This window comes from Choloepus didactylus, chromosome 2 (assembly GCF_015220235.1).
Source record: "Choloepus didactylus isolate mChoDid1 chromosome 2, mChoDid1.pri, whole genome shotgun sequence".
Classification (NCBI taxonomy): domain Eukaryota; kingdom Metazoa; phylum Chordata; class Mammalia; order Pilosa; family Megalonychidae; genus Choloepus; species Choloepus didactylus.
This window is the reverse complement of record NC_051308.1, coordinates 246,673,302-246,698,727: the sequence shown is the minus strand read 5'-3', so window position 1 is coordinate 246,698,727 and position 25,426 is coordinate 246,673,302. Positions and strand designations below refer to the sequence as shown.

The window sequence follows — 25,426 nt, the reverse complement described above, 5'->3', positions numbered from 1 at the left end:
GCGGCCCTGTCCCTGCTGGCTCCAGCTGCCCCCGACAGCCGCTCTGCACCAATCCCCACCCCCGAGCCAGCTGCCCTGGGGTTGGTTCGGGCACCAGGCCTGGCCCTGGCCTCGTGGGTCCTGCAGTGGGTGCTGGGCCCTCTCGCAGCTCCACTCGGAGGCGTCACGGTGAGGCTATCATGCTGCTGGCTGGTCCCAGTACACTCTCCTACCCAGCTAGAGCCGGGAACATGGGTGGGCCCCCACCCAGCCGTGTCCTCAGGGGTCTATGGCAGTCCCTGACATGAGACGAAGGTGCTGTCTCCACAGGGCAGCATGAGAACCAGCCACGGCTGACACCCAAGGGCTGGGCGCTCGCAAGGCAAGGGCTAGTGCAGAGGCCCGGGTCGCTGATCAAGGCCATTTGGGGGGCCCCAGGCCCCTCAGACCCACAGGAGGATGAGTGCCTGGGGGTCCCAGAGAAGGGCAAAGGTGGGCAGGGCGGTCACCGCTGCTGTCCAAGGATGGGCACAGGCGCCGAAAGAGGCTGGGCCCTGGGGATGCGGCCCCTTTCTAGGTTCTTCTGCCCCCGGGTGAGGGAGAGGCCTCCTCGGACCCCGGGCAGCTGCTCGGGGGACACAGGACTCCTGCAGTCTGGGCCCTCGGTTCTCCCGGGTGATGAGTCTGTGCTCCAGGCCTCACCCAGCCCCCACCTGCCGCCCCCCAGCTGAGCTCTCTCCGACTGATCTCGTGTCTACAGCCTGGGGTCATCGGTCCAGCTGGGGGTGAACCTCCCTGCCCAAGCCCAGGAACAGTGGGGAACCTCCAGCACCGAGCAGGATGTCCCGGCGCCCACCTCAGGGCAGGCTCTGGCACCACAGCAAGGGCCATGGCGGCCTGGCCACTGGAGCACAGGGCCCACAGGGTGCCCCCGACAAGCACCCGCCACCACTGCCGCCTCTCGGCAGCTCCCAGGCAGGGGCCGTCCCCGTCCCAACAGGCCGGCTGGGCAGGGGGAGGCGGGGCGAGGGAGCTGAGCCAGCAGGGGGTGGGTGTGGGGGCTGCACCCGAGACCCCAGCCCGGGGACCGCCGCCACACGGGGGCTGGGAGTGGTGGAGGGGGAGGGAAAGCTGAGTGCTCGGCGGCTAAGAGAGTTCCAGAAGCAACTGGCAGCAAAGACACTCCTGCAGGGAGGGGGAGGGCAGAGCCCCTCCTGGACACCCCGTGGCTGTTCCGGGACAAAACAGCAGATGCAGAGACGGAGCTGGTGCTACCCTCCGAAAAAACTCTATTTGGTGTTGAACCCCGAGCTGCAGGTGTCCTCCGTTGAGGACATAAACGCACGTATTTTTATATATATATATATATATATATAAAAGGCCATTCAGCAGCCAGGCACACGCCAGCACGAGCGCTGTGCGGGGTGAGGGCCGCGTCCCCACAGCATGGCGGCCGGCAAGCAGGGGCCTCTGCTTCTGAGGGCGACGCGGGCACCCGGGGGCGCAGGAGCACGACGGAACGACGGAGACCCGGGCTCGGGGGGCCGAGCAGCTGTCCCTGGGGCCTGGGGTGGCCGGCGCCGTCACTCGGCCGGGACCTCGTACTTGAAGATGACGCTGAAGAGGCGGCCGCCGAGCCGGTCGGCCAGCCAGGGGTTCTTGACGACGGCCAGCTTGAGGCTCTCGCAGCGCAGCGCGGCGTGGTAGTTGGTGTGGACGGCGCGGCCCATGCCCTCGATGACCACCAGGTCAGTGCCGCGCTCCCGCACCAGCTCGGCCAGCCCCTGGTCCAGGCGGCTTCGGGGGAAGGGGCCGTGAGGAGGGTCGCAGGGTGGCGAGGTGGGGCAGCCTCCCTCTCAGCACGGGGGACCCACGGCGGCTGCCCCCAGCCCACGGCCTTGGGGGCCTCAGGGGGGAGGTCCGGTGGGCAGCAGCTCCCTTTGGAAACTGCCTTAACAGGAACAGGGCTGTTTAACGCCCCTGCTCTGTGCCCCGGAGCTTTTCACTGTCCTTCCTCATCAGTCAGCAGTGAGACCGGAAAACACGGGGGAGCCCTGAATAAAAGCTCAGATGCTAAAGATCCCCAAAACACAGACCTCCTGCTAGCAGGGATGAGCTGTCGCTGAGCTGGTGGGCTCCCTACGCTCTAGAACCATCGGGGAGGAAAGCACCCACCCACCCACCCACACACTGCGTCACCCAGGCAGGGTCACTCGTCCTGAGCCCTCACGACAGCGCAGAGTCTGCGGCTTCATGGGCACCACGGCTGGTCCTGAGTGGCCCCCAGACCCACAGGTGGGGGCTGCCCACCAGAGCCCCAGGGGGCTGCAGAGGTACCTGACCCCTCCTGCAATCCAACTGCCCAGCTCCTGAGCCCACCCTCCTCCGGACCCAGGCCAGAGGGGAGGAGGGACACTGGACCTGCTGGGGAGTGCTGGGCTGGAGCTAGCGAGCTCCAGGGTCAGGGGTCAGCGGGGGGCTGGGAGGGTGCCCAGGCACCAGTTACCTGAGGTCCAGGCATGGGGAGCTGGAGCCTGTCTGCACCAGCAGCAGACGCCCTTCTCGGAGCGCAGAGCTGGGAAAACAAAGTACGTGGAGCCCGCGAGGGCAGGGGTCACAGCCTCTGCCACCCCGTCCGTCCCACGGCAGGGAACCATCTCTGCCGGCCTCAGCCCCTCCCACCTCCCCCTGCAGCCCCCACCCGCCCACCTGGCCAGCAGAACACACTGGGTGATGGGGTCACCCCTGCCCCTCCTCCGCCCTGCCCACGGCCCCCGAGGCTCACTGGACGAGGGGGTCCATGGCCGCGATGCGCTCTGCCACGATGAGGGACTCGCTGTGGGTCACGTCATTCAGGGCGGGGCCCGAGTTGCACGCCAGGATCACCTGCGGCCGGAGAGTGGCAGGGACCAACTCATCAGGGGCTCTGGGCCGACCCCGCGTCCATCCCACACTCGTGGAGGGCCCAGTGCTGCGGAACGGCGAGACGCAGCTCTCCCTGGGACTGGCCCAGGCCCCCGCCTGCCTCCTGGCTGCCCTTGGGGACCCCCTGCTGTGTGGTCAGGACGAAAGTAACCCCCGAGAGCACTGTGCTTTCCTGACACGGAGTCAAGTGCCGGGTGCTCGATCCCACAGCCCAGAGAGAGGCGGCCAGGCTGGGGGAGCATGGGGGGAAGCCCGGGTTCGGGTTGGGGAGGCTGAGGGCCACCAGACAGGGGAGGCCTGCTGGGGGAGGCTGGGTAAGGGCTGGGGCTGGGGTGGGGAGGCTGGGGGTGTGGGGAAGACTGGGGGAAGCTGGGTTAGGGTCCGGAAGGCTCGGGAAGGCTGGGGGAGGCTGGGGGAGGCTGGGGGCTGCCTGCTCTAGGGCAGGGCAGGCCCGGGGTGTCTCCTCGGCGTCCGCCTGCCCTGCTCCGGCCCCGCCCCTCGGCTCCCCTCACCTACCTGCGGGGGGCGAGGGGTTCTGCTCTCTGCCGCCAGCCCAGGAGCAAGCAGACCCCACTGAACCAGGAGACACCCCGGGGGCTCCCACCACACACCATCCTCGTCACTCACCTCAGTCCCTCTAAAGAGTAGCTCCCTGACAAAGGGGAAGACTCCCAAAATGACGTCTATTCCACTGTTATCTGCGAAAATTAAGGCACATTTATGAGGGGGGCCCCTGAAAGACAAAACCAGGATGTTCAGTCGGGAACAGGTGAGTCCAAGAGCTTCAGCCGCACGCCTGGCCGCCCCCTCCCCGGGCCCACGAGGCCCTCGGCGTCCCCCGGGCCCCCTGACCCAACACCTGAGCGCTCCGCAGGGCCGGTGGGCTGTGCTAAGCCGGCTCCGTGGCTCAGGGAGGAGCGGCCCGGCTCCGAGAGAAGGCCCTGCCTCCCGCCACCCTGGGCCACCCGCCGCCCCCCACGCGCCTCGACTCCTAGCGCTACCCGTCTGCCTGGGCCCCTGGGGGCAGAGCAGGACAAGCCCCACGTACCTTCAGCCTCTGAAGCCACTCGTTGTAGGAGTCCACGAGCCAGGGGCGCTCTGCGGGAGAAAGACGGCGGCCTGGTGAGCCTGGCTGCACGGCCCAGGCGACAGCGCAGACAGGAGCCATCTATGTCCCTTCCGTGAAGGAACCGCCCCTCGCCTGCCCCACGTTCGGATGACACGGCTGCCTGCTAGCCACCCCCTCCCCCCGAAGGGCTCAGAGACCCCCAGGGCCTCAGGGACCGTACCTTGTAATTTCCCCTTAGCTTCCTCAAATCCAAACTGGGGATCCGATTCTAGAACGCTGCGTAGAGAAGAAGAGAAGAGTCAAAGAAACAAGACTCCAGACTGCCCCACCTGGCATGGGAGTGCCGCCTGACGCACCGCCAAGGCTGAGCGAGTGCACCCTGGACGTGCTGACGGCGCGGAGGCCACCGAGCAGGGGTTCGGAAAGAACACCACACTGCGTCCCTGTAACCAGGTCACACAATCTCCTCGAGAAGGTTCCCGGGGACAGCCCTCCACTGGTGGGGGACCGCCGCTGGGCCAGCGCACCCACGAGGGCAGGACAGACGGATGGGCAGATGGACATGTGGAAGAAGCAGCCAAACATGGCAGGGTGGGAGAGTGCACCTCGAAGCTGCCACGCCATGTTGCCCCCAACGGGCTCATTCCCAGGAGAAACGGCCGATTTAGGGTGGAGGGGACAACGGCCCCCTAGAGCCACAGTGCTCGGTTCCGGAAACCTTCCGACCCCCGGCTGGGCCGGAGCTGGGCCCAGGGCCCAGGAAGCAGTGGGAAGCCCTGTGTGGCCTGCTCCCCGCACCCAGCAGGGCCCAGAGCGCCACTCCTCGGGCCTCAGCAAAGAGCACCCCTCCCCGGAGAGACCCGAGAGCCTTCTGGCAAAGGGCTTCTTCTCCCCCAGAAAATGTTACATACCGTAAACGGGAATTTGGATTTTTGCCACCGAAACTTTCAGCCCTAAGTTTCGAATCCACACCCACGGTCCTGCCACACGGCTGCGCTGCGAGTCGTGCTGAAAGAGCTGGGCCCGGCTCCCGAGGGGCTCCACGATGCCCCAGGGGGCGGACGAGGGTGGCATGGCCACCACCGCCCGCCGGGGGCTGCCTGCCGAGCTCGCACCTCCCCGAGGCCGAGGTTCAGGCAGAGCCCAGAGCAGCCCCCAGTCCCCTTCCTGCCCCCCACTCAGGTCAAAGCGGGGCCACGGAGGGGCCAGCCCACGTGGAGTTAAGAGGGTGAAGGGCCGTGGGCACAGCCAGCACCTACTCGGAGACGGCTTTCGCCCCCCAGTCGAAGACATTGCCCGCTAGGAGCCCTGTCACCAGGGCCAGCTGCCTGTCCTCCCAGCGCAGTGAGTCCAGGGAGCGGACAACGCTCTGGAAACACTTCAGCGCCGCGCCGTTCTCCTTCTGCTTGACCTGGGGGACAGAGTGAAGACACCCCCTTACCCCTGCCCAGCCAGTCCCCAGACCACCCCTGCGGCCCTGACCCCACCCTGCGGTGCCAACAGCCCCCTGCCGCTGCTCAGTCTCTGAAGCCCTCTCCGTGGTCCAGCCAGTCCCCAAACCCACCCCCACAGTCCTGAAGACCCCAACCCTGTGGCCCCAGCCCCCTCCGACTGCAGCTCAGCCAGTCCCCGAATCCCCCTCCACGGTTCCGACTCCCCTGTGGGGCCGTCAAGAGATGTGGGGGGGCTGGGATGCTGCCAGGCGAGCAATGAGCCGCAGGCGGGCTGAGGGCTCCCCCCCCCTCCATCTGCTCCACAGGAACTGAGGCACCGTGACGCCCCCCTCGGGAGAACCGCAGGCGTCCCCGAGGCCCCACAACGGCCCTGTCTGCCTGGCGCCCCTCCCGTGCCCCCGACCCTAACAGGCCCCTGCATGGCACCCCTGTGGGGTCTCGGGGGAGACGCCAACAACCAAGAGGGCCCCTAGCTTGGCGGCTTCCCGGCTCGGCCTGTCGCCGGCCGTGCCGCTTGCTGCCCTCGGGAGCGCCGGGGGGCTCACTTTGGAGTAGGGGTCCGGGAAGCTGAACTCGTTGAGGCAGTGCTCCCGGGTGTCCAGCAGGCTGCGCACCGTCAGGGTCCCGTAGGCGCTGCGGGCGGGAGCACGTCAGGCTGCGGGAGGGTCCCGAGCAGAACCCGGAGTGGGGCCGGGGGCCGCGGGGCACTCACAAGGGCTGCTGCCTCAGCGTCTGCAGCTTGCTCCAGTACTTCTGGCGGAACTTCTCTGCTCGCTCGGCGGCGTCGGCCGCATCCGGCTGGCTGGCCACGGCGCGCTTCACGACCTAGGGCAGCAGGAGGTCAGCGGGGGCGCAGCCCGGCCGGGGCGGATGGGCTCATCCGGGACAGCGGACCCCCGGGCTGCACAGCGGGGGGATGGCCCTGAGCCCAGGGGAGCCGGAGACACCCAGGCTAAGCTCCGACCCCAGCACTTGTCACGGTTCACCTCTCCCTAAGGACCGGAATTGTGCTTTCACAGGCTGCAGTCCCCAGACCCGGAAAAGGCCACAGGCCGTGGCTCCTGCCCACAGAACCCAGGAGCTGTGGCCCAGTCCCGGAGCAGGGAGCCCAAGGCTTCAGAAGAGCCCGGGTTCCCACAAACCCAAGCGTGCTTCGTTACACCTCAACACAGTCACAAAAAAAGTCTATCGAACCACCTGCTTTTTGAAAAAATAGAGTAACTAGCCACATTACTTGGTATCCATGTAAAAGATGTGCCTCCTTACCATCTCATCCTAACTCGCAGACCCAACAACTACTCCGAGTCGTCTTTTCATCCGAGAAACAGAGACTGCCCTTCCCACGCGCAAGGGCGCGTCAGCTGGCTTTCAGAGCAGGTGGTCCCGGCTCCCTGGCTCTACCACCCGGGACCCCTAAACTAGGCCCACGGCCTGGAAGCGCTTCAGGGAAATCAAGCAACTTTGCTTCCTCTTTTCTCCCTGTGGACACGCTCTCTTCCACGAAGCCTCGGCCCCCAGCCTCACCCCGTCGAGCGCCTCCTCGAAGCACGTCAGCCAGTACTTGCGGGCCAGGGCGTCGTCAGTCAGGTCCACGGTGTCGGGGACGTAGGAGGTGGGGTCCAGGAGGAGGGGCAGGTTCACCAGCGGCCGCTCCAGCCGGTCCATCTCCAGCAAGTCAAACTGCGCGTGCGGAGAAGGTGGTAAGAAAGGCCGCCTGCTTCAGTTTTGGAAAGATCAAAACCTTTTTCTGCAAGTTTCAGAGTCAGCTCTTCTCCATCACGGTGGCAGAGGTCAGAGCAGAAGATGTGCCAGGAGAACTGGCAGCCGCTGCCTCTGACACCTCTGAGCCACACACACGCGTGTGATGTCCCTGCGTGAATGTCTCACACACGCCTGGAGCTGAGATGCCAACAACCGACCTCAATTCTCTTCTCTAAACCTGCTCTTCCTCCTTCTGTTTGCCCAGCTGCTAGAGCCAAAAACCTTGGACTTCGGACTTGGTTTCTCCGGCAGGTCTTTCTCTGACGGAGTGCGAGTCTGCCCACGCACCCACTTCCTCGGCCGTCACCCTGGGACACACCACCAAGCCCTGCTGCCGCCCCCACCGGCCCCCACCAAGCCTGCGCCTGCGGGGCCGGAGCAACTTCTAAACGCCTGCCTCGCCCTACCCTGTACCCGGCACCTGCCTCTCCGACCTCGACCGCCTGCCCTGGAGGCCTGCCCAGCTCGGACTCGGAGCGTGCGCCTCCCACTAGCTGCCCGACAGGTCCTTCGTTCTCGCCCGGGTCAGTTCCCCACGAAGCCCTTACAAGCCCCCTCTGTAGACGGCACCTGCCTCCACCTGCCCTCTCTGGCACTGTTCCCCACCCTCTTCCCAAATCCTGCTCTGTGCTCGTGTGAGCCAGTTCCGCCTTATGCACAGACACTGTGACGGCAGCGCCGAGCAACATGCAGCCCGGGAGTGTCCTTCAGGTGGGTGGTGACGCGCCCCACTGGCTATTTTTATCTCATGTTGGGAAAGGTTAAACCTGCCCTTGGCACTGGGCACCAACTATTAACCGCACCAAGTGGGGAGAGCGGCGCCCAGGAGGGAGCCCCCGCCTCCTACACCTGGGGCTGGCCCACTCTGCCAGGCATCTGGGCTTGGCACCATCAGGAGCCCACGTGCCTAGAGGCGTGACCCCCGAGAGGCGAGGGCCGCTCCGACCCTGGCTACTCCCACTAGTGCTGTCTGCCTTCCACTCTCCTATCCCCAAACCAGCCTCCCTAACGATTCCAGTCCACGTGCATAATTTCCACAGCTTCTTACTGAGTCACAAGTGTAGTGCACCGTGCAGGACGTGTTGTTGGCAACTGGCTGTGAAACGGGTGTGTGGGGACACTGGCCTGAGTGGGGAGATGGCCCTGGGCAGGCACAGGCCACCCAGGGGCATCTGGCTGTGCCCGGGCAGTTGTGAGCGCAGGTTGGCATCCCTCGCTCTCCGTGCCGCGGAGCAGGGACCCCTCTCTGTGCTGGCGACGTGGGCCCCGCTCTGCTGGTTTGGATATATCATGTCCCCCAGAAAAGCCACATTCTTCAATGCAATATTGTGGAGGCAGACTGACGAGTCTGCTGATCAGGGTGGAAACCCTGACTGAATGATCTCCGTGGCGGTGTGGACCCACCCCTTCAGGGCGTGTCTTGATTAGCTCACTGGAGTGTTTGAGAGAAGCTAAGAGCCGACCCAGACCCAGACAGCTGCTGATGCTGACACGCGGAGGTGCCTGGACATGCGGACGGAAGGACGCTGTAAGATTGCTGAGCTAAGGGATGAAGCCCAGCGTGCGCCCCGGAGAAGCTAAGAGAGGACCCCCAGACACTTAGAGACGCCCTGGGAGAACCGAGCAGAGAGCTGAGAGAAGCTAAGAGAGACAGAAGCCCAGAGACATTCTGGAGAAAGCCATTTTGAAACACAACCCAGGAGCCAAGAACCAGCAGACGCCAGCCGTGTGCCTCCCAGCTGACAGGGGTGTTCTGGACACCACCGGCCTTCCTTCAGTGAAGGCGGCCTCTTGCTGATGCCTTAGTTTGGACACCTTTATGGCCTTAGAACTGTGAATGTGAAACCTAATAAATCCTCTTTATAAAAGCCCATCCATTTCTGGTACTTTGCATAACGACAGCATTAAAAAGCCAGAACTGATTTTGTTACCAGAGAAGTGGCGTGCTGCTGAGTTTGCAAATCCCAAACATGTTGGAACAGCTTTTTAAATGGATAAGGAGAAGATTCTGGAAGAATTGTGAGGAGCTTGAGAGAAAAGGCCTAAATTGTTTTGAAGAGACTGTTGGTAGAAATACGGACTCTAAAGATACTTCTGATGAGGCCTTAGAAATGTTGAATGTATCACTGCAAACTGGAAGAAAGGTGATCCTGGTTTTAAAGTGGCAGAGAATTTGCAACATTGGGTCCTGGTGTTGGATGGAAGGCAGAACTTGAAAGTGCAAGCTGGGATACTTAGCTGGAGAGATTTCCAAACTAAAAGTGGAAAATGCAGCCTGGCTTCCCCTTGTAGCTTAAAGCAAAATGCAAGAGGAAAAAGATAGGCTAAGAACTGAACTCTTGGGTACAAAGAAACCAGAAATTGATGGAAAACTCTGGGCTTCCAGAAAGAGAAACCCCAGAGGCTACAGCCACATGTGAGGATTTAATGAAACCTGGAACCCAACTGCCATTTCAGTACAAGCCAGGATTGGAAATGGAGTTATCCAGAAAGGATTTGTGGAAACTCCTATTGTCTGATGGTTTTGACCTCTGTAAGCTGCATGCCAAGCCAACAAACTTTTTGTGAGATCTTTATAAACACAACCACTGCCAATCTGGACTAAAAGGGACAGATTGAAGGGAAAATTTCTTCAGAGAAGATAAAACCATAGAAGCCAAGAAATCTTGGGCAAGGAGAGCAGAGCAACCCACACATGTGGAAAGGGTGGGTTTGAACTGGAGGCAGAGGGCGGGCCTTCCACTTAGAAGCTCAGGAAGAGAGCTACCATCCCAGGCCGCAGATAGGGTGAAGCACATTCCTCTGGGATTGGGGAGAGCCTGGCCACCACCCCACTGTTCAGACAGGTGAGCCTGTGCCCTGGAGATGGAAGAATCTGGGTGGCACTCCAGTGTTTGAGGAGGAGGGGCCGAGAAGAAGGTGGTCTCCCCAATGTGTGGACATGTTGGAGGACTCACCCCAGAATTTGGAGAGAAAAGAGCTGCGGCATAAGCCTTTGGAAAGGGTTGGACTCCCGCTTTCTCAAGCCCGGAGGACAGAACGTCATTCAATAAATGACTCCCTAGACTTTGGGTTTTCAGAACTGTTTCAAACCTTTGAACCCTGTTTTCTTTCCAGTCTTCCCCTATGACAGTGGGAACGTTTATCTCAGGACTGTCCCTCTTTGCACGTTGGAAGCAGATAACTTGTTCTGAGTTGCACAGGTCCACAGCCAGGGGTGAATGTTAGGACTTTGTACTTACTTATTTATACTGTAATGGAATGAACGTACTTCTGCATTTAGAAAGAACGGGGTGGAATGTGCTGGTTTGGATATATTATGTCTCCCAAAAAAACATATTCTTTAATGCAATCTTGTGGGTTGGTCTGTTGATTAGGGTGGAACTTCTGATTGAATTATTTCCATGGTGGCGTGGCCCTGTCCATTCAGGGCAGCTTTTGATTAGTTCGCTGGAGTATTTAAGAAAGAAGCTAAGAGCCAACACAGACCCAGATGCTTGCTGATGCTTGGAGATGCTTGGAGATGCGGACAGAAGGTCACTTGGAGATGCTTAGCTAATAGTTTTCCCTAGAGAAGCTAAGAGAAGACCCCCAGATGCTTAGAGAGAAGTGCCCTTGGAGAAAGAAGCAAGGATGCGCAGGAGCTGAGAGAGAGGAGTGAAAGAAGCCCAGAGACATTTTGGAGAAAGCCACTTTGAAACACAACCTGAGAACAAAGGACCGGCAGACGCCAGCCACATGCCTTCCCAGCTGACAGAGGTGGTCCAGACGCCATCAGCTGTTCTGCAGTGAAGGTGTCCTCTTGTTGATGCCTTGGTCTGGACACTTCTATGACCTCAGAACTACACATTTGAGACCTAATGAATCCCCTTTATAAAAGCCAGTCCATTTCTGGTGTCTTGCATAGCGGCAGCATTAGCAAAACGAGCAGCCCCCTAGAATGGAGACTTGAGGAATGAGTCCTGACCCTGTGGCAGAGCGGGCTGTGCATATGCTTTATGGCCGCCAGGAAACCCACAGCAAGAGAAGTTGGGGGGGGGGGTTGCCCAGGTCGGGGCTGTGGCTCCAGGCACTAAACCTGCTGCTGCCTGACTCCTTGAACTTCAGTGTCCTCCCTGCGAGGAGGGGGCTGGGCAGCACGGTCTCTGCAGTTTGAAACCTTAAGAAAGCCCTAAATGAGGGGTGCAGGCAAGCAGACCACAGCGGCTTTCTTCTGCCCTTGAGTGAGGTGAAGCCCATGGCTGGGTTTGTTAAGAGTCCGTATTGTCAAGCCCCTTTAACCCCGGCCACAGTGACTTGGGGCTGTCCCCAAGAACCCAGGAGAGGCCCCGAGGAAGGCAGTGCCCCCACAGACCCACTCACCGTGCCGCTCCTTGCCCTCTGCACCGGGCAGAGCTCGGGGGCCGGGCTCATCAGGCCGGAGCTGCCCGCGTAGTTTTCTCCCCAGCTATACTGGTTGGGATCTGGAAGAGTGAGACCAGGTCACCTCCGTCAGCCTGGGGACAGCATGACATGTCCAGATACCCCTCAGCAGTCAGCCTGGGGGTGGTGCACCCCGACACCCCCAGGACACACCACAGTCAGCCTGGGGACAGCACGGTGCCCCTGGACACCCTTAGGACACCCCCAGGGTCGGCCTGACCACACTTGAAAAAGGGGACAAGCCTGAGGGTGTCTGCAATGCCAAGTGAGCTGGATTGTTTCTTCCCTGTTTTTTTTCGTTTGTTATTATTCTGTTATGCTATTATTTTTTCATGTTGCTGCCAACCTCTAGCAGACCGCCCTGAGCTTTCTGGGGCAGCAGCACGTCCAAGTACCTTCAAATGGGCCTTAAAAGACAACAACAGGGCAGCACATCTGCTGGGGCGGCGAGGGGGTGGCTGGAAACTGCACGCCAGCGGCCCTGTATGCAGCCCTCGTCACCCACCCTCCCGAGGCCCCTCAGGAGAAGCCCGGCCGAGGCTGGCATGTCCCCTTCCATGGCCAGGAGGGGCCCAGGCCCCAGGAGAGCCAGTGCAGGACTCGAAGCGGGAGGGCGGAGGGAAGGGCCCACACGTCCACCCTGAAGGCTGCCTGTGGCCTTGCTCTCCCCTCCCCGCCTCGCCCGACACGCAGGACAGCGTTTCCCGGCAGGGCACGGCGTGCTCAGGAGCCACGGCCCACTCCACTCACTGTCTTGCTCGGCTCCTTTCAGGAATGCTCCGATGGCCCCCAGGTAGCCTTCGTGCCTCAGGAACAGAGCCTGGACTTCTCCCTGCCACGGCCAAAAACCCACATGTAGCCTCGAGGGCCAAGCCAGCTTAAATCGAGGGGCACGGGTGGACCCCGCCCTCCCGGGTGGGAACTTCCAGGGAAGCTGTCCACACAGACTTGACAACGGGACTGCATCTCAGAGCAGACGCGAAGCCTGAAGTTTGAAGAAACCCGAGGATGAACATTCTCATGAGAAAATTACTTCTTCCAGAAAAGTAATAACCACTCAACTCATCTACTTTGCAAATCCAGCTTCCCTGGCATTGGATTCTCTTGTGTGCGTGTCGTCTCAGCACATCTCCCACCCTGACGCAGGTGCCTCAAAGCTCAGTTTGAAGCTGGTGGGCACTGACAGAGCCCCTGAATGCTCCTCACTGGGAACAAGTTCAAACTCAGAGGCCCAGGGGCCCCCAAATGCAGGATGCGGGAACCAGCCAGAAGGGAAGGGCAGGAGGATGGGAAAGGCCGGCTGGGGGCGCTGGCTCCTCGTGGCCTGCCTGGCCTCCCGCTGGCCCGGGCACTGTGAGCGGCCCTGGTCCTGGCTCCGCGCATAGCAGGCCCCCTGGTCCGCTCCGGGTCCCGTGGGCGCATGGCTGCCTCTGCGTGTGCTGAAGGCCCACGTGAGGGAGCGAGGAGACCGGGCCCACGGCGGCAGAGAGGGTGCCGGCGGTACCTTGGAGAAGAAGTTGATGCTGTAGGTGATGGTGCGCATGGTGACGGGGTGGCCCCGGATGAAGAAGCCCCCGAAGTAGACTCTGTCCAGGTGGTGGAGCCTGGCGTAGAGGCAGGCGAGCTGCCCGATGTCGTTGCTGATCATGTGCAGCAGGCTCTTGGCCATGTCCTCTTTGGAGAACTCTGGGAGACACGGGAGAGTTACCCGGGGAGCAGGGCAGGTGTGACGGGAGCACGGGGAGAGCGAGGGGCAGAGGGCAGGAGGGCGGGACTGAGGGAGGGCAGACGCGTGTGCGCAGGAGTGTGTGTGTGTGAGGTGTGTGTCCGTGAGGTGTGTGAGGTGCATGTCTGTGAAATGTGTGTGCGCACGTGTGAGGTCCACGAATGTGTGAGGTGCACGTGAGCTTGTGTGAGTGTGTGAGGTGCACGTGCGTATGTGGAGGTGATGTGAATGTGTGAGGTGTGTGAGCAAGTCAGTGCATGTGTGAAGTGTGCGTAGGTGTGAGGTATGTGTGTGCAGGTGAGCTGTGTGTGTGAGTGTGCGAGGGTGTGTGTGTGCATGTGATTTGCAGCACTCCTACATGGGTCAGCCTTTGTTTTCAAGGGATAAAAAAATTTTGTTAAAATCGTTTTCCTAACTCACACTTACTGGACCCCCTTACTGAACTTCTGACCACAGAGCGTCACCTGCGCAAGGTGAAAGCTGTGCCCCTGTGGGGCGGGAGTGGGCGAGGAGGGTTTAGCCTGCGAGAGCCCGCCTCCTCCGGGAAGGCAGCCTGCAGAGCACCCGCGGAGACGCTCGGGAGAAAGGAGCCGAGGGAAGCAGGAGGCCCTTCGGGGTGCAGCCCGCCCTGCGTCCCTCCTGAGTGGCAGCCCAGGGGTGGGCGCAGGCGGGGGTACCTGTGTCGGCCGTGGCGGACTTTCCGAAGCTGCTGGCGATGAGGTTGCCGCCCAGCCCGAGCGTGTGGTGGGCGCCGCCGTAGATGTCCTGCACCAGCATGTCCACAGTGGTGTGCTGGCCCCGGGAGGCCAGCTGCAGCAGCTCATCAAACTTCTACGGATGAGCGGGTGAAAGCCAGTGAGGTGCCCCTGAGCCTGGAGCCCAAGCCCACCCGCCTGAGGACTCGAGCTGGGGGCTGGGCGCTCGGGGCCTCCGGTCGCCTGGGGCCGAAGGCAGCAAGAGGCAGGCGGAGCAGGGTCCACCCACCATGGGAAGCTCCGGACTGGCCACCATACCCGTCCTCACACAAACTCAGCACCTGCTGGGCCCAGGGACCAGTAAACAGTCAGAAGAAAGGCCAGAAAGGGGCCTTTACATTAATGCTGGCCAACGGCACATCTCAGACGGCCGGGCCACCGCTCCTTTCCCGAGGGACTGGGGAGAGGCGTAACGGAGCTGGATACCCAGTGGGCTGTGGGTACCTTGGTTTTGGTCAGCAGGGCCCCAAGTCCCCAGAAGGTTCCGCCACCAATGGAGCTGCCGCCGACCCACTCGAACGCATCCTCAGTCTCCACCTGGGAAGTGGGCAGAGGGTGGCGCCTCAGCTGGCAGGTCCTTGCCCCCAGCCTGGCAGGTCGCCCAGGGGGGCAGCAGCTCAGAGGTGCGAGCGAGTGTGGCCTGGGCTGCAGCCTTGCGAGGACGGAGCTCCTCTCCACGCTGGCCCCGGATCCCCGGGCCCTGGCCCCACTGCGGCTCCGACAGACAGCGCGCTCCATGCACATGGGCTGAGCCACTCGCCACCCGTTCGCTTAGTCACAGGGCTCACCTTCACGATGGAGACGCCGGCGCCGATGCTGACCAGGAGGTACGGGAAGATGTCGGGGTGACTGGTCTGGAAGCGGAACTCGGGGTCGGAGCCCTTCTGGCACACAAACGCCTCCTGTGGGATGTTCTTCAGCACAAAGTTGCAGCCCTTTATGAGGCAGGTCATTGCGGGTGACTGAGCTTGTACCTCGGCTTGCCAGGCCTGGGCCAGGGGACCTGATCCCCCCCTGGGGAGGGTAGTAGGTACGGGCGTGAGTGCCCTCTGCAGCCCCCCCGAGCCTGGGGAGCGAAGTCAAGGCAGCTCCCTTTTCCTCACCCAAATTGCCACTGGCAGGGGAGGCTTGCCGGAGGAAACCGCCTTTCTCCCAACTGCCCTTTCCCCACTTCCTTATCTTACCCACTCACTCCCTGGTGCCAAGGCCACTCCTGCCACCACCAGCGCGCATGCACCGTGGCCAGAACAACCCCCGCCCCGCTGCAACGGTTCCGGCGTTCTCTCAGAACCAATCCTAGCCCCTATCCCTTCAATATTGCCATTTAAGGCTACTTCACCTCTTTTCCAGCCCTGCCCTTCTTACCAGCCTATATAACCTGTAATCACCCCTGAATAAATCTCTTTGGCGCATACTCCTACTGGATGAAGAGTGTCTTGTCCCTATCACCGCCCTCCATACCTTGCACGCCTCCCGCCGAGGACCCCGGCCACGTCCTCCGCCTCGCCCTCGCCTCCGGGAAAGAGCCCCCGCCGCCGGTACCCCTTGAGCAGCCCCGAGAGCTGAGGGCTCGGCTACCGGCCGCCTCTCCCCCTAGAAGTAGTAACCGCGACCGCAGGTCATCACGTCCTCCTTGGAGACTCTGGGAGGAAGCAGCCCGGCCCCTCAGACGCCCCAGCCCCAGCCGGCAGGACCCGCCCCGCATGAGAGGGGAGTCCACCCGAAGTCGCTCTCAGCGGTGCTGCCCCGGGCACGGCCGACCGAGGTCTCCTGCTCCCATCCAGGGCCGCGCCTCCACCTCCCGGCTGGGCTGGGTGCAGCCCCACGGCCTCCATACAGGCCACTCCTGTCTGTCCCAGCCTCAGCAGCCCCACGGTGGGGCCAGGAAGGCACCTCAGAGCACATCACCTGAGCAGGCCCAGGCCCAGGCCACCCCTTCCTCCCGCCCCCAGCCACCCTTCCTGGAGTTCAGGCAACAGAAGACTCTTCGGGCTCAGCCCGCAGCCCTAGACCCAGCCCAGCTGCTCCCCACGGCCACCCGAGGCCACGCTGTGGTCTTAGCCAGGCACAACGCCAAGAGAGCCGGGACCCAAGAGCGGCCCCAACCCCAAGCCCTACATTACCCCGGTCTCCAGAACCCCCTCAGCTTCCAGAACTCCCCAACCCCTGGCCTTCTGAACCCTCCCAGCCACCTGCACTCCCAGAGCCCCCCAGGTCCCCAGGCCCCCTCAGCCTCCGGAGCCCCCCAGCGTGGACATGCTGCCTCTTGCCCACCCACTCCGGCACACCCACTTGAGCCGCAGCTTCTCCTCGATGAGGTCCTTGAACTTGTAGGCACCGCCCCCCGTGGCCTGGATGACGGTGGTCTCCGTGTTGACCAGGTGGTCCTTGATGAAGTCCAGGCAGGCCTCGATGTAGGTGTTCTCAAACTTGACGAAGTGCAGGCGGGCGGTCACCTCCTCCTGCACTGACACCTCGTAGGGGGGCTCGTGGTCCTGCTTGGTGTCCTGGGAAACAGAATTGGGGGGACCTGTTGGGGGAGGGTGTTGGCGTGGACCCTGTGTACCCCCCAGCCAGGCCCCAGCGGTGCTGACTCCCAAACCAACCTCGGGAGAGACTCAGAGCCCCTGTCAGCACAGGCCCAGGGAGGGGCCGGGACCCCCAAAGCCCTAGGGGCAGCCCCGCCTGGGAAGGAAACCTCCCCGGGGAGCTCAGGCAGGTGCCGGGCCCAAGGCAAAGGGCTCGGACTGCATGGACTGAGCTGGGAGACAGAGGAGACAAACGGCAGCAACTTCCAGGATGGCTGGGTGGGCCTCGGCACACAGAGCTGAGAAGGACGACAGAGAAACGGGGCCTACCGTATAGTCTTGCCTGGTTCAATGTACAGGGTATATGTTATATTCCACAATTAAAAATATGATTTAAAACATTTGCAGCTCCATGGTATGGCCATAGCTTCCTCTCACCAGAGATGAGGCTCCCAGTTTCTTCATGCGTCTTGAAGATTTCCCCAGATCCTTCCATGCTCCCCCCACAGCCTCCCTCCCTGGTCCTTCTCGGACCTGCACACACGGTGCACACTCCTCTCTCCCCCTCAGGGGAGCCAGGATCTCCACCCACCCGTTGCCCATCCTCCTGGGTGTCCTCTGCCCCATTTGGTGGGGTCACCATGGTGACAACATCCAGGACGCCGCAGGGATGCCCTGAGCCATCCCCTCGGGACTGGCCATGACTGGACTGTCCACAAGGCCGTGTCCACCTCCTGGACCGACTCTGTCAGAACCAGGTAAGGTGTGAGGGGCTGAGCACTTTCCCCGGGGCAGAAGGCGGAGGGTCCCGGCCACGGTGAGGGGTTCAGGCTGCAGGTGCCTGGCCCTGCCGTGAGCCCTGGTCCGTGTGCCCGTCCCTGGTCCCCGAACTTCCAGCCGGGACATTTTGCTCGAATCCCTCACACTCCCGGGGCCTCGCTGCCCAGTCTCCGAAGTGAGGACAATGGCTCCCTGCCCGAGCCCGACTCTGCACCAGGACCTAAGCCCCTCCATGCGCTCAGCACCGGGCCGGGGGCACAGGGACACACGAGACAGGGGCAGATCCGGGGCTCCCGGGCCCGGAGGAGGCGAGAATGGGGGTGACTGCCGAGTGGGGTGGGGTTCCTGATTGGGGTAAAGAATGTTCTGGAAGAGACTGATGATGTTTGCACAGCATGGTAATGTACCCAAGATACTGATACGCACACTTCAAAAGGGTGACAACAACAACAAAATTTAATGCTAACAATACTTTAAATATTCAAAATAAAGAAAACCATGTAAAACATAAAACATAAAGAAAAAAGCAAACATAAAGATAAACAACACCCTCTCAGGAGAGAGGTCAGGCTTGGGCCCACCGGCTGCCACGTGCTGGGATGGAGACGCTCTCCCTGAGCGAGGGCTCCCTGCCCGAGCGGGGACTGGCCATGCATCCAGGGCAGGTGCTGGCCGTGGACTTGTCACGGGCTCCAGCTCTGCAGCTGCCTCCAGATTCACAGCTGCTGACGGCATCGGTGCCACCTCTACAATTGTCTCCCGAGCTGACCGTGCACCTGGACCCAGCTCCAGAGCTTGGGCACACCCTGGAGGGGGCTCCAGCTCTACAGATCTTGCTTGCTCTGGTGCAGGTGGCAGAACTAGAGGTTGAGCTGGTGGAGCAGGTGGGGCCAGAGCTGCAAGAGATGGAAAAAATTCACCATCGTGACAGCCTCCCCAGGGACTGCTCCAAAGTCAGAACTTATCCCACTACCTGTGAATGCCGAACCCCTGATTCCCAATCCAGGAGCCCTTCCCAGAGGGAGGTCCAGCAGATGACTGGTCTGAGGTTCCTCTCTGCTCCTGGCCCAACACCAGCCCTGCAGGCTTCTCCCTGGGGCTGCCCCCGTGTCCTCCCCGCACCTCACAGGCTCCCACCCCAGTCCTCTTACCCTCTGGCGCAGCCTCTGTGGACTCCAGGTGGGCACAGGAGAGATGGGCCCAGTGCAGCAGCTTCCATCGGATGGTGTCTCTCCTGTAGCCCACCAGCACCTCGAGGCCAGGGGACGGCGGGGGCTGAGGGAAGTTCCCCGCGGCCTGGTCCCTCCAGAGGACACAGATGGAGACAATGGCGCTGGGGGAGGGGCACGGGCAGCAGGTCAGCGGCCTGGCCTCACGTCCCCCCCAACCCCTCCCTGGGAGTCTTGGAAGTGGCCATCCTGTCACCGGCCGGGGGCCTGACGCAGATGATCAATCGCAGGGGCACGCGATCTATCGTCCCAGCAAACGTGCCCTCCTTCAGGGAACCCTCACGTGCGTGTCTGCCGCCCCTGCCCCTTCCCTCGGGAATCTGGGCCCCAGCAGGGCAGGGAGGGGCGGGCTCTTCTCTGCTCACTGCCCTGTGCTTGCTACCGTGGGGGCCCCCTACACAGCTGGTGGATGGGGGTCCCCACCCCTGCCTTCCCAGGGCCCTCACTGCACCTCAACCTGAAGCTCGTGCGCCAAGCGCTGCCTTAACTCTGAGCCTGAGGTGGTCTCATCCCTCTGACACCGTCCTCCTGGCCCCAGGGGCACAGCCTTCCCCCCCATGCCTGCAGCTCAGCACCCACGACTGAGGACCCAGGCAGATGGGGGAGCAGGGTGCTCACCACCTCCCAGCCTGGGACCCTGGATCTTATGTTGGAGGAGAGAAAGGGGGGCAGGTCGACCACGATGGGGTGACGGAAGGAAGGTAGGACTCATCCGCTGTGGGGGACCCAGGCAGGTGACCTGCTCCTCCCTCATACTGCCCCCACCCACATTTCCCACTCGACTCTGGAGGAAGGAGCCCCTCGTTCTTCACCCAGAGACCACTCACATGTCCAGCTGGTCCCGGCGGTGGACACACTCGACGTGTTGGTACAGGAGTCCCCGCCTAGAGGGGACAAGAGGACGTCACCTGTGACGTGCTTTGCTCCCTCCCTGGCCCTGAGGTCGTGGGTGGCTGTCTGACACCCCCAAAGGGATGGAAGCCGAGGAAGAGGGGGTATATTGCTGCTTTAGTCCCCCATTTATTCCAAGTTTAGCAATGTCCTGACAATAATAGGCACAAAACCTGATTGTTCGCTGAGCCCCATGGGCACCTTCCTGGATGTAGAGTGGGTCTGGGGTATATCTCTGGCCCCCATCCATCCCCACTCTGACTACACCCCCGATGGGGCCCTCCAGGATGGAATCTCCAACCATCTTTACCAACGGGACCGTGGGTGAGTCCAGGGCCCCGGGCAGGTGAGGGCTGAGCCAGGTGCTTCTCCAGGGGGAGAGGAGAGGTTTAAGTGGGACCAAGCCCAGCACCTCCAGCTGCTCGTCATGCAGAGCCAGGCCTGGATGAGCCCTTCCCACAACCCATCCCCTTCAGTCCTCACACTAACCCTGTGACATGTGTCCTCTAACCCCACCCCTTGGACGAGCCCCCCTGAGGCTCAGAAAGGTGAAGGGACACCCCAAGACCCCAGCGAGGGCTGGCTGAATCGGGGTGCAGAGGGGCAGCTCACTGACCTGGTGACCAGCTGACCCGTCACCCGCTGGAGGGTGGAGGGGCACTCCCTGGCCTGGAGGGCGGGCACCAGGCACTGGCCTGGCTCTTCATACCTGCTGGCCCTGCTGATGGTCGGCTCCAGGCCAGTGTCCTCTACAACCCCGGCCGTCCCGTTATCATACTGCGTTGGAGAAAGAGGGATCCGGGGTCAGTGGCTCCACAAGGACACCAGGAGGCTCCAGGCAGGAGCTCTGACCCCGAAACCCCAAGTCCTCAGGGAGTGTGGCAGGAGGGAGGACACGGGTGTCTCTAGCAGAAGAAAGACTCGGCTTACAGGAAGAAATTATGCTGGGACCATGTTTTCAGTGTTACTACCTTCAGGTTAATTTGTTACCTGAGTAATAACAGCACCTCCCTTACAAACAGCCTGTAACACGAGCATCGTGCCCTGAGTCCCCACAAATCCACCCCATTCTAGAGAGGAGAAAGCAAAGGCTTAGCGAGGGCCTGTGGCTGCTGGGACCCGGGTCACACCCAGGACCGTCCCACGCTCTGGCTGTGAGATGTGCCCTCCGTGCTCCCTGAGGCTGGGTCCGGCCCTGGCACGGAGGGGCTTCTCCTGGAGCCCCCTTCTCCTCCTGGGTAGCGACAGTGCACGGGGAGACCTGCCCTGATCCCACATCTGATTTCAGAGCCGTCTGTGTCCTCTTCTCTCTTTTGTATCATAGGGACATTTGAGAACCTGAGGCTCCAGTGACCCAGATCCCATCAAGAGGCAAATGCCTGGAGATTCCAGGGTGGGAGACAGTCCCAGGATGTCACAGGACACAAGCTGATTACTCAGAGAAGAGAAATTCTGTATGGCCTTTAACCAACTGAAATGTGGACCCATTTCTCAGTGAGGCAAGTGCAAATTAAAACAACAGTGAGATTTTATGGGCCTGGCTGACACCAGAGGACAACAGTTGGCAAAGCAGAGCAGACACGTGGTCGGCGGGTGGCGGGGAGCAGCCCATCCGCGCCTGCTGTGGGACCCTCGGCTGCTTCAGGGAACTGGCCCCAGCCGTTCACACTCTCCACGTGCATCACCTGCGGCCTGACCGTCCTGTCCTGGGGTCTATCCTGGGGGGGCGGGAACATTAGGATGTTCAGGGGACATGGTGTCCCCTGCAGCCCTGTGGGAAGGGCAACAGGAAGGAGCCACATCGAGGCCCGAGGCCCTGAGAGCCTGAACCTCTGAGGGTCTGGCCTACCCTCGGGAACACGACAGCCCTGTCGCCTGACCTGGAGGGTTGCGGTGAGCCCCGTGAGACGGCAAGTGGCAGAGACACATGTATGAGAGGATAACTGTGTTATAGGATAATCACTCCCACCTCGTTTTGGGTAAACACACACCTGGAAGCCTCAGGGTGGTGAAAGATTGGGAAGGTGTGGGGGGACATCTAGCTGACTGCAGGGGGACCCCTTGGTGCAGAGAGCACCTGGGCGCAGGTAGATGAAACAACCAGGGCAGCATCACAAGCACAGGCTCCGTGGGCTCACCGGAGTCGGGATCCCTATATTCCAGCAAACACTGCCCCTGGGGAAGCCGGGGCTTCATGGGGAGTCGGGGGCGGCATCCGGATCCCTCTGGGAGTGGGAGTGGGGGTCTCACAGGGGAGTCCCTCGGAAGGACCCTGGGAGGCAGCCCGGGAAGGCTGGGTCCCGGAGCCCCCTCCTGTCCTGGGAGCTGGGTGTGGCCCCGCTGACCCCGTCTCACCTCCATCCTGCTCTGGCCCCTGTTGGGGGTGTGGCCCTCTGGCCCCGTGACCACGGCTGGGGTGTCGTACTCCCCGTCATCCAGCTCCCTGCAGGTCTCTTCTCTGGAGCTCTGTGAAGACAAGACCATGAGCCGCGCTGGGGGACAGGAGGGGACAGCTCCACGGCTCTCGGTCAGCACCTGGGCAGGTGGACGCCACCCCCAGCTCCCCCCATCCCGCCCTCCCAGCCGTGACCTGGTTGGGAACCAGGGTCCACCCTGACCCCCTGCTCCTTCCTATGGCCTGGCCCGCCCCTGCCCCTCCCGTCACACACCCACCCTGGGGTGCTGGGGCTGCCCAGGCAGGATCCCCGGGTCGGCCTGGCCCGCCTCCCGCATCCGGGGCCCTGGGTTACCTTTGTCCTCCTTTGCCTGAACGGCCAGATCCTGCCAGGGCGAGGGCTGAGCCAGCGCCTGCAGCGGGAGATGAGACCCTCGCCCTGGCCTTTCTGGGGTCTCCGGCCTCGAGACAGCGGGAGGCAGCACGAGAACATCTTCTCCTCTCCAGTGTCTGTGCTCGAATGAGCTGTCGGGGCCGTCTCTGGAATGCGGGTGCCTGGTTACTGGGGTTCCGTGTTCTGTGGGGCTGTGTCTCCAAGGAAGTGAGGTCACTTCCTGTGCCCCCTCCCCGGATAAAGCTCTCCCCAACCCCCTCTGCTATTGACTGCTCACCTCCTCCCCCATGTTGTCCCCTGACTGTACACGGTGTCACCCACACAGCCCTCCATGCTGCCCCCCAAGGCCTGGGGAACTCAGGACACCACTGGGAGGTGGAGCTGGGCTCAGGCCCGGTCTTCAACCAGTTCTGTGACCCGGAAGACGTCATGGTGCCTCTCAGGGCCTCCCAGGTCACCCTCCTGCTCGAGGGGACCGTTGTAGCTTCTCCTTCCCAAGAAGGAGGTGCACGCGCAATAATTCCTATGAAACTCGAGGGCTGGTGTGGCCTCTGGCAGGTGCACAAGCTTAGAGAAGGGAGAATTGCCAGGAGTGGGAGGAGCAGGGAACCCACCTCACATCAGGGCTGAGCCGTGGGGTGTGATCCGGGGAAAGTCATGACCCTCCCAGGCTTCATTCCTCAGTCCACACCAGGAGGGGCTTGAGATTCCATGTAAACCAGACGCTGTCACCCTCGGGTGTCAGCCCTCCAGGGCTCCCCATTCCATTGACAGTCAGGTCCGAGGGCCTCTCCTTAGCCACCGTGCTGGGCTGCTCCAAGGGCCTCCCCAGGCTCCCTTCCCCCTGGGGTGCGCGTCCTTGTGGAATCCATGCCCCTTGGGTGTGCACTGACCGAGCAATTCACTTCCAGATAATAGAATATGGCGGAAGTGAAGGGACCGATGCAATGTCACCTCCAAGATGCAGTTAAAGAAGTCTTTGAACCCAGGTCGGTGCTGTCTTCTGAGGACTCCCCCTCCCCCTCCTTTACCCCCTCCCCTCCCCCTCCTTCTCTCTCCCTCCCTCCCTCTCCCTCCCCTTTTCCTCTCTCTCTCTCTCTCTCTCTCTCCCCCCCTCACTCTTGGGATCAAGCTGCCAAGCTGCAGTTTCCTCTCTGCCGAGGCCCATGTGGCAAAGGCCCAGGGAGGGTCCGGGCGGCAGGAAGGAGCTCAGGGCCTCCGTCCACACTGGGTCCTGCCGTAGCCCCGGGGTGGACGGGAGCAGATCCTCCCCAGTCGAGCGGCCATTGAAGTCACAGCCCAGCCTGGGGGGACCTTGAGGCCGCAGCCCCAGCCAAGCCTTTCCCGCAGTCCTGGGCCTCAGAACCTGGGAGACAATGAAGGGATGTTGTCGGACATTAAGTTTTGGGGTGATGTGGTCCCACGCTAATCGCCAGCTGGAACCTCTCCTGGTGTGGAGGCCCCCCCACCCCTCCCTCCTCCCTCCCGAGCTGCTCCAGCCGCACGTCTGCCTTCCTCACGTCCCCTCTGGCCACGCTCCCCTCTGCCCCCGTCTGCACAGCTGTGCCTTCTCTCTGCACACTGTCCCCCGTGCTCCCCCCAGTCATTGTGCTCCCAGCTGAGACGTCACCTCACAGTGAGGCTGTGGGCTCCTCCCACCTGGTGGCCCCCAGCCCGCCCTGGCAGGACCCCGCTTTGTTTTCACTGGAGCACGTGCTCTTTGCCTTTTCTAGGAGTGTTTCTGTGCTTTTACCTGTCCCCCTCCGGGCTATGAGCTCCTGGGGGCTGGGATCATGCTGTGGTTCTGAGCGCTGCAGCCAGGGCCTAACCTGCCACCGGGCACAGGAGAGGGCTTGGGGCCCCGACACTGCGGGAACAAATGAGAGCATAACCGGCCCCACACGCCTCTGACCGGCTCAGATCGTGGAACTGGGTGCTAATAACAAGAGGTGCAAGTCTGAGGCAGGGGGATGGCCTGAAAGACCCCTGGGAGACCCTTCCCTGGCTCCTGTGGCTCCACAAAACTCCTCTGCACAGCTGGAAGATGAAGTTGCCGCCCCTGGTGACCGGCGCTAGCACTGCAGCCCCAGGCAGGGAAAGCAACCCCAACACAGCCCACACCTTGGTGTGAGGCATCGGGGCAGCAGCTCTCCATCCCTGAGGCAAAGGAGCAGGAGCTGGAGGCCCTTGGGTGATGTGGGGGGCCTCGGAATTCCCCTGTGACCCCCTCTTTGCTCCACTGGGAGACCTTGCAACCCAGAATATCTCAGAGCACAGCAGGTCATCAATGGACAAACAAGACCAAAGACACTTCTCTGAGCCTGTGGAATCCTTGGGGCCCCTGCTCCAAGCACCCCAATTTATTTAGGAGGAAACCAGGTCCTTTCCCGTGTCCGCCCTCCTTACCGGGGGCTCATCCTCCTTCCGGCGCTCAGAGCGCAGGGGGCAGGACTCCAGCTCCCTCCTCCCCTCGCTGCCCTCGGACGCCCCAGGCGGGCAGACCCCCGGGAGCCTCGGGGACCCCCTGCCCGTCAGCCTGGTGTCTCCCTCCTCCTGCTGGGGGCTGTGGGCACGTTGCCCAGAGGCTGATGCCACTGCCCCATGGCTGAGCTGCCTCCAACCCCTGTCCTCTGTCCCCGTGTCTCCTCCCGGGTGCCGGCTCCTACTCTGCCACCCCCTCCATTGTCCCCACCTGTTAGTGTGCACACCGGCACAGATGCTCCTACGTACTAACACCATGCACACACACATATGATCACATGCATGCACACACATGTACACATACATGCACAGGCACACGGCCACACATATATGCATGCACAACCCCACACACACACCCATGCACACACGCATGGATACATACATGCACACAATCATGCACACGAGCACATGCAGGCACATGCATGCACACAAATACATGCACACTCACACACCTACACGTGTGCACATGCATCTTTGCACACATATGCCAACTTGCTAACATCCACATTTGCACACATGCACAAACAAACCTGCCTACATGCTTCCACACAAGCACACACTTGCACACACTGACATGCACACGTGGACAGGCACCCACATGCTAACACCCACACATGTGTATACACCCATCTGCAAA

General features: G+C 61.9%; 1 protein-coding gene across 1 annotated transcript; it reads right to left on the bottom strand.

Annotated features, from left to right (window-relative positions):
* Positions 1 to 1,245: 1,245 nt before the first annotated feature.
* LOC119514835 (4'-phosphopantetheine phosphatase-like) lies at positions 1,246 to 25,001 on the bottom strand. Its single transcript, XM_037810550.1, has 29 exons — positions 24,062 to 25,001; positions 23,428 to 23,674; positions 22,923 to 23,262; positions 22,270 to 22,454; positions 21,875 to 21,985; positions 20,136 to 20,296; positions 19,456 to 19,512; positions 18,551 to 18,732; positions 17,907 to 18,295; positions 17,544 to 17,723; positions 17,154 to 17,364; positions 16,384 to 16,708; positions 15,718 to 15,733; positions 14,880 to 15,065; positions 14,536 to 14,628; positions 14,014 to 14,167; positions 13,115 to 13,296; positions 12,361 to 12,442; positions 11,551 to 11,651; positions 6,952 to 7,107; positions 6,140 to 6,252; positions 5,973 to 6,060; positions 5,233 to 5,384; positions 4,194 to 4,249; positions 3,954 to 4,002; positions 3,532 to 3,637; positions 2,765 to 2,865; positions 2,486 to 2,554; positions 1,246 to 1,776 (listed from the first exon to the last, which is right to left on the bottom strand). Exons 4-29 carry the CDS (start codon positions 22,405 to 22,407, stop codon positions 1,563 to 1,565), a joined length of 3,672 nt encoding a protein of 1,223 aa, XP_037666478.1. The 5' UTR covers positions 22,408 to 22,454; positions 22,923 to 23,262; positions 23,428 to 23,674; positions 24,062 to 25,001; the 3' UTR covers positions 1,246 to 1,562.
* Positions 25,002 to 25,426: the final 425 nt, after the last annotated feature.